Here is a 12,173-nt window from a genome sequence, read left to right as displayed (position 1 = left end):
AATTGGTATCACTGTTCACCCTAATAGAATGATCTTGACTGTTATCAAAAAGAGAACGAAGCTTGCGCATGACTGTGGAGTAACATAGAGTTGGCATTTCTCTTTGCCTTACGTAGCTTACTTGATCCCACTGCTGGGATTGGAATTTATTACATCATCATCATCACACATAATAATTTAATAAATCACTTAAATATTGTCTTACTTTCGAAGACGTTATACATACTTGTTTAGGTATATATTTTTATTTTTTTACATATTTTACTATCCAGTTTGAGCAGGTCACATGTTACGGGTACTTTTACTTAGTACTGTTTAATGAGTAACTTTAAATTTACATATATTTTTGTTTTGTTGATCCAGTTTAAATGAAAAAACACTTACTTGTGGCACTATCAATATTACCTACGATGTAAGCGTATATTTAAAAAAAAATGTGTCAGTTTAAGAGATTTTGACCAAGAAAATTTTCGATTTGTATTATTAGCAGCTATCATTGTATCTATATTTACTTACATATTTTTATTTCAACCAATTTTAAATTCATTCGTACCTGAATCGATTACAGAACTGATATTTAATTTATTATTATCGATTTAGCGCATCGATAACTCGCGTACAATCCTTATTCCTTACATTACATCCTGCTGCTGGCTGAAATTTTGTCTATGACTAAAAAAAAATATTCAAGCAAGAAAGAGACGAGATATAGTTTAGTTTATATAAAGTGTGAATATAACCATTTACATATTATTTGAAAACAGAATATTAATAAATTAGGCAAAAGATTGCTAAATTATTTTATATTAATATCTGAAATAAAGCTTCAAGGAATATAAAAATTATTAATAAATCAAAACTTTTAAACTTCCCGCGTGTAAGAAAAAGACACTACTACGTGATTGACAACAGCTGTCATTGGGTTCATTCATTCCCAAAATATGGCCGATAGTTTACCTAAATACGGAACTAAAGTGTTATTTCTGTGCGAGTTTGATTGTTAATTAAAACAATAGTGAATTTGTATTGATGACTTAAAGAGTGAAGTGCTGCGGAATGTTTCCGCTAACGCCTCCCGTGGTAAAGCGGCTGCTGGGGTGGAAAAAGGGTCCCGAGGGATCCTCAGTGGCCGAAGACAAATGGTCGGAAAAAGCAGTAAAAAGTTTAGTGAAGAAATTGAAGAAGAGCGGAGCCCTGGAGGAGCTAGAAAAGGCAATTTCTAGCCAAAACAGTCATACTAAATGTGTAACAATCCCCAGGTAAATCGCATTGATTGATTTGGCTTTTTTGATAACAATCATTGCACAGCATGACATTTCCGGTGATTCGTTCAGTAACTTGCTAATTGGAAGTGATAACTTGATTTCTTTGTTCTAATTTCTGTCAAATTCTTTGTTTATCATAATTTTCGGGTAAGTAGCATCTTTTGAACATTATCCGTATTAGAACCTATAAATATCTAGAACGTTTTTGAATTTATCCACAAAATGTTTTCCTTTTCGTTCAGGAATTCCGTAAAATTCGGTACTTGATATTGGTTGCTCGAGCCCGGCGGATTGTATAAGCCGACCACGCGAAAAAGCTGTCTGGGCCATTCGGCCGTGCTGTGTTTGCTAACCATCTGTATTTGGTCGCGCAACCACAGACGGACGCAAAAATGCGAAAGGTCAAACCGCCGTCAAAACAAATCGAAAGCCTTGCCAATATGGCGGCTGGTTTTAGGACCTCCGGAATTTTGTAAATCGCTTTAATTACAGCTTTAAATAACCTTAAACCTAAATTACCGTTATTATACAGTGTAAATAGTGCTATAAAACAGACATTTTGAATGTTTTAGTGCAAAAAAAAGGACATTTTCAAGGACACTTCTCGTTAATGAAATAGGTAAAATTCGGTATCAGTTCTACGCAATTTTATATCATATGCATCTGTTTTCTTATTAGAATCCCGTTAGAATGTTCTCTATTAGTTTTGACTGGAAAATTTTGTTGCCATTTCTAGTTTAATTTGTGTTTTGAGGCTATTATTGTGTGGTACTATATGCTCGGAGTATATAGGCCCCTTCCTAGGTATTGTTAGGGGTAAATGCACTAGGATCATTGCCCTTTGCCCTTTATCTAGGTCTAACAACAATATATCTGCACATAACTCAAAATTCCAGCTTGAAGTTTTGAGTTGTATACCTTGAGCACAATAGGTATGTGGTTTATTGATTATTTTTTATTAAGGTTTAGGCTGTGTGGCCTCGCGCGAGTTAATTCGCTTCCTGTCTACCGCGTTAGTGACTAAGCGTGGTGAAATGTTTTTCTTACGTTTGTTTTTAGAAGCTTTGTGATGGAAATAGCATGTACATTCATTTCATGTTTATAAATTATTTAAAGTTTAGTTAATTTGTCGAAAACGGTGCATCGTAGGGTAAACAATAGCGTGTTAAACCACCCCTAAAAGAAGAAAAGAAAAAAAATACAAGTCCAGCTTCCATTATAATTTCACTTGAAAAAGATTAGCACTACTTAATTATTTATACGCTTTTGAATTTTGTTTTTGACTTAAATAAAAAGTTTCTCGCTGAGTAGAGATTTTTTCTTAACATATTTTTTTCTGTATTTCATGAATAAAAGCCATGCCTGTTTTGGGTTTTATGTGTTCAGATAGCATAGCCCTAATTGAAGAACTACATTTCAGAGTCATCAACTTCGTAATAAAAAAAATCCCATTAGCTGAATGTTTTGTTTCAACCATCATTTATTCTGAAAATAATACAGAACAAATTCCAGTTCTATAACCATTCAATAGCTAACTGTTCAATAGCCCAAATATAAAGACATATTACCTATAGGAATTTAGACCTATAGAGCAACTGTTTCCGTTGGATATAGACACATTGACATGTATATTAATTTAATTTCAAATTTTTAAGTTTGCTGTGTAATTTTAATTTTACTTTCATTTTTAAATCATCATCATCATCATCAGCCGTACGACGGCCACTGGGCATAGGCCTCCCCCAAGGATCTCCACGACGATCGGATCGGATCGGATTTTTAGTTACTTACCCGTAATTGTATAAGTTATGGACGCCGTAATTGTCATATATTAGTCACAATATTGTAAACTTCTAAATGTAAAAATGTTATAATGTATGTGATGTGGCTGTATTTTAATTTAAATATATAAAATAAATTGTTTTTGGGGAATGTACCCTGGAAAGTTCTTCGAAATATCATCATCATCATGTCGTCCAAACCGTATCCGGCGACGGCGACTCCTAAATATCTATCCCGGGTCGTTGTTGTGGTAGCTCTGATGTGGCTGGCGAAACCGAACTTCGACTTGAAGGTCCGGTCACAGGGCACACAATAAAGCTGGCCTGACGATTTGAGTGTGTCATAGGAGGGTTTCGGTCGAGTCTTCCGTATTTGGCGCTTTGCGTCGAGGTCTTGTAAACGCTCTTCAAATAAATTCACGCTATTGTGAACGGTGCGGCGCCATTCCGGTCTAAGACGAGCACGATCCTCCCAAAAATAATTAATGAAAATTTTGTTTGCAGAGTGAAACCTAACGACAACGGAATCAACGGGCAGTACCGCAAGGGGTTGCCGCATGTCGTCTACTGCAGGCTGTGGCGCTGGCCGCAGCTACAGGTTTGTGCTAACCAGAAGTGTGCTGTTCGACAAAAAAAAAAAAAAAAAAAGAATATGAAGCAGCATAGTGGACTATGCTAGGCTGTTAAAGTTAGGCTGCGTTTCCATTGACGCGGAGCGGTGCGGAGATGAGTGGAGATGTGCAGGAATCAGCCAATCACCGTGAGGGAGAGAGTGACAGAGCGTCTTCGTTTATCGCTTTTCGAACGCTGTGATTGGTCAATTCCGCACATCTCCGCTTATCTCCGCACAGCTCCGCGTCAATGGAGACGCAGCCTTATGTTTAGTTGGTGTGGAGACGAAGAGCGGATGAAGGATAATAGGCTTACGAAAGCGGTGTAGTAAGCTAAAGTTGGTAAATAATCTAAATAATAATAAATAAAAATCGTTTATTTCGGACAAAGTCCAAAGAATGTTACTATACAAACAACTTATAAACTAGTGTTAGTAGGACTTATTTGGGCGATCATAAATACAAATTATTATTAAAAAAAAAAAAAACAAATATCAAATCATTATTATTAATAATTATTATTTTTTATTACGGTGTCAATGCTGACCTCAACATTAGAACTGTTAAACAAGAAGTTTCACAATTTGGCCGGAAATACCAAACAAGACTCTCTAACCATATCAATCCATTAGCGACACAGCTAGAAATGACTGTCAGCCTACTCCACTCCAGACTAAAACGACATAGTGTCCCTTATCTAGTAAATAGATTCGACAACATATAATGGAAGTGGCATTGATGAATATTAGGCAGCTAAATTACTCAATTGTATATCAATATTTTATGTTTATTTTTATTTTTTCAAAGAACGTCTAGGGCCCTGTGCCGAGGTTTTTCTTGCAGCTTCTTTTCCCCGGCTATACAGGTTGTGAGAAGCTGCAGTAGTTTTAGGCGGATGAGACATTCGTTATGTAAAAATTGACGATTCAAAGTGTAACTATGTTACCTACTGAATAAAAATATTTTTGAATTTGAATTTGAATGCCCTTCTAAATAAAGTGAACCATATCAGACTACAAGTCAGACCTAAAATTGGCTCATTGTTGAACGACAGATCGCCAAGCAGCAGAATACAAAAGAGAAAAAAAAATTAGGGTGTGAAGCTCCATCCACCTTTTTAGAAGGGGGGAGTCCCACCTATCACATAACGTCATCTAAATATCGACATGCCTAACTGGGATACAGGAGTGCCACGTTTATGTTTGTTTCAGAGCCAGCATGAATTGAAGCCGGTGGACCACTGCGAGTACGCATACCAATTGAAGAAGGACGAGGTGTGCATCAACCCTTACCACTACAACAAGATCGACTCGCCTGGTGAGTTCGTTAATATTACATACATACATAAACTCACGCCCGTAATCCCTAATGGGGTGGGCAGAGCCACAAGTAATCAAAGACAACTTGCAGCCACTGTTGATACGATGTCGTAAGCTGGATATGAAGAACCTTATGGTGATAAGGGATCAGCCTACCGCCCATAACATTAGTCCATCATGTTAGAGGACACAATCCCTCTGTCGGTTTTTACGACATGCCCGGGAAGACAAGCAGCTGAACGTTTTCTATGTTTTTTATTTGCTCCCAGAACAGCATAGAAGCACCGTCGTTAATATTCATCATTATAATCATCACAATTTAAGAGCCACGCTTTTACCGGTGCAGCAGTGGTTTCCCTCTTGCCTTCCGCCCCGCAGTACTATCTGACGCGAGTTGGATGGCGCCCAGAGTAGGCTATTACAAAGCCGTACTAGGACTCCTGTCCTCCGCCTCTGAATCTTCTTCTATCGTGTGGGTTGTGAGGTGGATTACCAACCCCATCAACCCTGTTGTCAGGGTTACTATTAAGCCGCCAAAGGGCCCTAACATGGCTCATGTGACGACTACTAACTTACATAAGTAAGTAGTATCCGGGACCAACGGCTTAACGTGCCTTCCGATGCACGGATCATCTTTCTTTCGGACAATCAGGTGGTCAGCCTGTAATGTCCTATAACCAAACTAAGGATCACAAAGTGATTTTCGTGATGTGTCCTGAGTGGGATTTGAACCCGGGACCTCCGGATCGAGAGCCCAACGCTCAAACCACTGGACCACGGAGTTACTGCTGCCCTCTGTCAGAGTCCAGGTTACAGTCCCTGTGACTTGTGACCTTCCGTCCTGCATTGCAGCTTCTCACAACCTGTATAGCCGGGGAAAAGAATCTGCAAGAAAAACCTAATTAATAAGCCTATTTCATAAATGTGTTGCGGTTGCCAGCCCTGCCGCCGATCTTGGTTCCCCGCTGCGGCGAGGGCGAAGTCCGAGCGCCTCCGCCCTACGACTACCACCAGCCTCATCACGAAGTCGACACGTGAGTACCACATTTTTTTTTCCTCGTTATATATCCAGACCATGATTCTGAGCTGATATCAAGTAAAATTTTCCGTCTCAAAAGTATGACTTTCCGATAGGAAAAACCACTTGATATTAACTCAGAGTCATGGTCTGAATCATCCCCCTCAGTATTCGTTACGATGTCACTAACCAACTGTATATAAAGAAAATAAAATATTTTAAGAGGTATAAAAGGAATGTTTCTAACTTTTAAAATACTTATCCGAAACTTCAAGTAGCCAATATTCTTCAACTTCAAGTATATTATGGGCTAGACAATTCCATTTCTTATAATAATATTGGTTGGCAAATATTGATGCGGGATCAAACAGAAATTATCACTAATTAAAATTAGTGTCAATATGATATCGCTAGAAATATTTAGTTCATAGTTCAAATGCGGTAGATCAACATAGTACATTTAATACACTAAACATAAACTCACGCCAGTAATCTGTTACTGGGTGAGCAGAAGAAGACAGCTTGCAGAGGATACTTGTTAATGTCATTGTTATCTGTCAATGTTATTAAATAACTTGTAATGTACCCTCATTGATTTAAAAGATGTGTTGCTGTTGCAGTTTCTTGTCATTTCTTCTCCTCAGCCATAACACCTTGCGAAATGACGTAAATTCAAAATGTTACATTGACCATCAACAAGTTTATCCATGATAATTACGTTGAATAAATGATTCTGATTACTATCAATGTCGTCCTGCGGAAATGAATGAACATAGTTCGCTATGGAACATAACATAAACAGTCTATATACGTCCCACTGCTGGGCACAGGCCTCCCCGCACGGGCACGTTAAGCCGTTGGTCCCGGCTATTATCCGTAAAAACACCTCCACCAACCCGCATTGGAGCAGCGTGGTGGAGTATGCTCCATACCCCCTCCGGTTGATTGAAGGGAGGCCTGTGCGCTATGGAACAAGGGGAATAATACATACTAAAACATACATACATACATAAACTCACGCCCGTAATCCCAAATGGGGTGGGCAGAGCCACAAGTAATCAAAGACAACTTGCAGTCACTGTTGATACGAAGTCAAACACACATACATTACATTTAACAATATAAGGCACAAAATAAAAATGCCCGCGTAGCTCTATTCAAATGCACACACTCAATGAGGTTGCAAACAAACCTACAAATACAAAATTTTTCGATTATCGACGACCACTCGTTATGAGTTTTATGTGTGAACCAGTCTTGGTTGATTTCCCCCCCCTACCCCCTATTTCGGCGCCCGGTGCGGTGCCCTAGACCCGCCACTGATCATAATGTAACGTTTCCAGAGTGATGCAGAGCAGCGTGGTCGGCGTGGGCGTGGTGGGCGTGGCGCCGCACTCCGCCATGTACCTGGAGGCCACGCTGGCGCAGCACGTGCCCACAAACACCACCGTGCACGTGTACGTAGCACATGAGACACACAGCATCACAAGTCATATGTGACATTCACGTATGACACACACACTACATAACAAATCATATGTGACAATCATATATGACACATGACATCACAAATCATATGTGATTGTCACATCAAGACACACCACATCCCAAATCGTATGTGACATTCACATATGACACACCACATCACAAATCGTATGTGACAATCACATTATGTAACACACAAACACCACATCATAAATCGTATGTGACATTCGCATATGACACACACACACACACCATATCACAAATCGTATGTGACATTCACATATGACACACCACACCACAAATCGTATGTGACAATTACATAATCATGACACACACCACTTGACAAATCAATACAGGTTGTTAGTACCTGTATATTGCGTTACGTATCTATCACACACGTGACAGGTGTCTGATGGCGTCATATCTGTGCGTTGACAGGAGCTCGTCGACGGTGGAGACTCCGCCCCCGGGTTACATGAGCGAGGACGGCGACCCCATGGACCACAACGACAACATGAGTGAGTTTGTTGACAATTTTGCATCTTTTATTATTTTTTTGGGTTTCAAGGGTATTCATTTCGGAGGTATGTGACCTAACCTGTATTGGGCTGGTATTCTTCGGGTTGGTAGGTCGGACAGGCAGTCGCTTCTGTAAAAAACCGGACCTGGCAAATCTTCTGGAAAACCAGCCCAATACAGGTCACATACTTCCGAAAATGCATTTTTCATGAATGAGGGTTTCCTCACGATGTTTTCCTTCTCTGCTGAACACGCGATAATCATTTATGACCCAAACATGAATTCGAAAACAAATTCTACATTCAAAATTAATTTTAGTTTTAATATCGTAAATATACCCACAAATATATAACACACAAATTAAAAATAATAATTAATTCAATTTTACTTAATGTTAATAATTTTACTTAGGATTATTGTATTGTATACTTACTATTGCTTTCTTTTTCCTTAATGAATGATCTCTTCCTGATTGACGTGTAATGTACATTAAAAATAAAAACATGACTATGAATATGTGGTTGCATGGGCGGATTTAGGGTGGGGGGGAAACATGGGGGTCATGACCCAAACTATGCGCCAACATCACATGTACCCACTTTTTTACGGTTTCCCAAGATACAGGCTCCGCCTAGTTTGGGAACCTCTGTTCATTTGGATATATTTTTAATATAAGTACCCATCCTATTTTATGTTACTCATTGTATTGTTTTCTGGTAATAAAAATTTTTTTTTTTTTTTCAATTATGTCGTTTTGTCTATTGGTGCTAATTAGAGATGTACCGACTAGTCGCGAAAGCCGACTATCCGGCTACATTTATAGTCGGCGATTCGTCATAAAAATAATATAAGCATAAATGCCGACTAGTCGGCCCATATTATTTTTATATTGTATCTGATACACTTTTAACCACAGAACCTAATTGAGGTACCAGCTGTGGATGCTTGTACTTGATATGCAGTACTAATACTATGTGAACCCAAATAAGTCATGTCGTTTTCGAACAAATTCACGTGGCACGCATGTTGGGGGAAAAAAACTTATCGATTTCGACAAAATTGATTGAATCAATCGATAATGTTCGAGTTGCGCATGTTAGCCCTGCTGGTGACTAAACCCCCCCATAAAAGCTGGATCCACTCCTGTGGTTGCTTATCGTCCCTTAGCTTACAACACCGCTTAAGTCATTTTTACCAACTTTACAGGAGACGAAAAAAAATGTCTTACTTAAAATATCTGTAGATTTTTTTATTGCTACTTAATACATACTCTAGTTAGCGGTTAATAAATAATTATTTATACTTATTTTGACGATTTACTTTATTTTAACCTTTATTTTCTTCTTCATCCAATGGCATTAAAATGTAAAAACCGCCAATTTTCGACTTGAGCGGTGTTGTAAGCTAAGGGACGTTATGTGATCGCGTGGTTCCCGGCAGACCTGACCCGGCTGAGCCCGTCCCCGGGCGGGCTGGTGTCGGAGGCGGCGCCGGTGCTGTACCACGAGCCGGCTTTCTGGTGCAGCATCAGCTACTACGAACTGAACACGCGTGTCGGGGAGACCTTCCACGCCAGCCAGCCCTCCATCACCGTAGACGGCTTCACCGACCCCAGCAACTCTGAAAGGTAAGCCTTAAAAAAACTAATTATAAAAAAAGAAAATTAAAAAAAAAACGGGCTATACATTGTTTTAAGTTTACGCGGTTATTATCATAATTAAAACACGTAATAACGGGTTCTTACCGCGTTTAAAGTAGGGATATGAAACTGCCGATATTTCGACACTGTTGCAAGTGCCATGATCACGGGATGACTGACACTTGCAACAGTGTCGAAATATCGGGAGTCTCACATCCCTTTTAAACGCGGTAAGAACCCGTTATTATGTGTTATAATTAAAACAAGCTATTATACTGTAGACGAATTTTTAAATGATAAGTTTTAATTTTAATACACACTTCCTGTCTTCCCTTCAACGTTGCTGTGCCCTACAGGGTCCATGTTATAGTTCCTATGCCTATGTAAGACACCCCATGGAATGCAAATTGAAACTCAGGCCTATTTCCCACCGGGGTAAGCAGAGACTATGGAATTCCATTTGCTTCGATCCTGACACACTTCTCTTGCATCCTCCACATTCATCAATAGTTTCATACACGCACGCTCAATCAGAGTAGATCGTACTGAACCTTTTCTAAGGACATCTCCAATTTGGTCAATAAAAAAAAAGTGTGTATTAGGCTACTTTCCAACTAGTCAAATCAGTTACTTTTTACTGAACGTCAAAACACGTAATGACTATGGAATTTGTATGAAAAGCAACCTGTGACGTCATAGAAAAACGTGACAAACTGTCGCACTTATGATTACATTTTTCTTTATTAATATTCATAAATAAGTTGAATAGAAAAAAAGAATGTTTTTTAACACTAACACCCGTACGTACTAGTATGGCTATGTACAGTCACGAGCATTAATATGTATTAACTTTGGTATCATGTCACATTAACTTTTTTGACAAATTAAGATATTTATTGCATTCCTTCTATGATGTTTTTAATGAATTCGTCGTGTCTTATTAGGTGTCCAAAACATCATAGAAGGAAAGCTAGAAGGAAAGAGAGGAAGGGGAAGACCAAGAAGAGCTTACATGGAACAGATTAAAGAAAAGGTTAACGTCGTGTCTTATAGGGAAGTCAAGGAATTGGCCTTTGATAGACTGGAATGGAAAATGCTACACCGACAAGAGCGTGGCTCTTAAATTGATGATGATTGCATTCCTGATGTTTTACAAAGGTCTTAAAAATAAAAGAAAGTACAAACAGGAACCCAGTAAGGGCACTACAAGAGCTTAAAATTTAAAGAAAAAATAGTAAAGATTATGTTAAAAAATAAAATAAGAATAAAAGATAGATACATTTACAATTATCAGTATTTCATAGATTCGTTAAAAAACTCATGCAGCGTAAAAACCGTAAACCGTAAGTCTCTACAAACGTCAAATGTGATAGTGCGACAGGGTTCCAAAGTGGGTACATGATATTGCTCATGACTGAACATGCGTGGTGTCATGGTGATAACAAGGTTCCTGGGTCCTCAGATTCTGCCTGGGTCTCCTGTCGAACGTCAACCGTAACGAGGTGGTGGAACAGACGCGCCGGCACATCGGGAAAGGTGTCAGACTTTACTACATCGGCGGTGAGTACTTATTTATTGAGCTGCATTGTGTGACGGATGCGGCAGACTTGGTTAGGGGAGCTTGCTTGCTTTCTACTTCTTATTATTATAACATAACATAACAAATACTTTATTGCACAAACAGGAAAAAACAAAATACAAAACAAAAGAGAAATAGAATTAGTACAATAGGGTATTATTTGTATATCGTTTCCATATCTCGGGTCCATGGAGTCCCGGACTTTTGGAAGGCGTGCGGGGGCCGAAGCCAACATGCAGTGGCCCCTTAAGACAATTTAATCTAAATGTGGTGTGACACCAACCGGCGATTATCCCTGTATACACTATGGGAGTGCACCCAAAGACAATCCCCGGTTCGTGTAGGACTATTGCAGATTATGGAAACATTATAACACAAACAGTATATAGCTCTAACGCCCCACTCTGGCCGGCCAATGAAGGCAAGCCAGAGGTGAGAGTCCTGCGGCCCCCGCTGGGGTCCACTCCGGCCGGCCAGTGAAGGCAAGCCGGAGACGGACGGCCTGACCAAATCTCGGGGGATCTCAGCTCCGTGGTGTCGTCACTCACCAACAGCTCGCCACAAGCTGGCCTGCGGAGACTGACTGCACTGTTGAATTCACCAGGTTCGCTGATGATTTCACCAGGGGGCGATGGGGTCGTCACTTCCCTACGCCTTTATTATTATTATTGTATGTCCTTTTCATATCTCGGGCCTATGGAGGCCCGGACTTTTGGAAGGCGTGCGTGGGGCCGAAGCCAACACGTAGAGGCCCCTTAAGACAGTTTAATCTAAATGTGGTGTGACACCAACCGGCGATTATCCCTGCACTGTGGGAGGGCACCCAAAGACAATCCCCGGTTCGTGTAGGACTATTGCAAATTATGGGAACAAAGGGAACTGGGTTATTGGGTTGGGGGTTAGTGGACCGGGATACTATTATTAATTAATCGTAATTTTATTTTTACTACAAGAAAT

General features: G+C 39.6%; 1 protein-coding gene across 2 annotated transcripts in view; it reads left to right on the top strand.

The window, feature by feature from the left end:
- The first annotated feature begins 933 nt into the window (after window positions 1–933).
- LOC126378429 (mothers against decapentaplegic homolog 3) overlaps window positions 934–12,173 on the top strand; it is a 29,582-nt gene continuing 18,342 nt past the window's right edge. For both annotated transcript variants that reach the window (XR_007568078.1, XM_050026785.1), the window contains exons 1-8: window positions 934–1,259; window positions 3,551–3,644; window positions 4,869–4,974; window positions 5,917–6,010; window positions 7,338–7,451; window positions 7,918–7,997; window positions 9,439–9,625; window positions 11,100–11,197. Coding sequence is in view for 1 of the 2 variants with exons in the window: in XM_050026785.1 (XP_049882742.1) it covers window positions 1,057–1,259; window positions 3,551–3,644; window positions 4,869–4,974; window positions 5,917–6,010; window positions 7,338–7,451; window positions 7,918–7,997; window positions 9,439–9,625; window positions 11,100–11,197 (976 nt within the window). In the remaining variant the exon portion in view is untranslated. The remainder of the gene's footprint in view (window positions 1,260–3,550; window positions 3,645–4,868; window positions 4,975–5,916; window positions 6,011–7,337; window positions 7,452–7,917; window positions 7,998–9,438; window positions 9,626–11,099; window positions 11,198–12,173) is intronic.

The sequence above is a fragment of the Pectinophora gossypiella genome, chromosome 26 (genome assembly GCF_024362695.1).
Source record: "Pectinophora gossypiella chromosome 26, ilPecGoss1.1, whole genome shotgun sequence".
NCBI classification, from domain to species: Eukaryota; Metazoa; Arthropoda; class Insecta; order Lepidoptera; family Gelechiidae; genus Pectinophora; species Pectinophora gossypiella.
The sequence above is the reverse complement of the archived record's forward strand: the minus strand, read 5'-3'. Positions and strand labels throughout refer to the sequence as shown.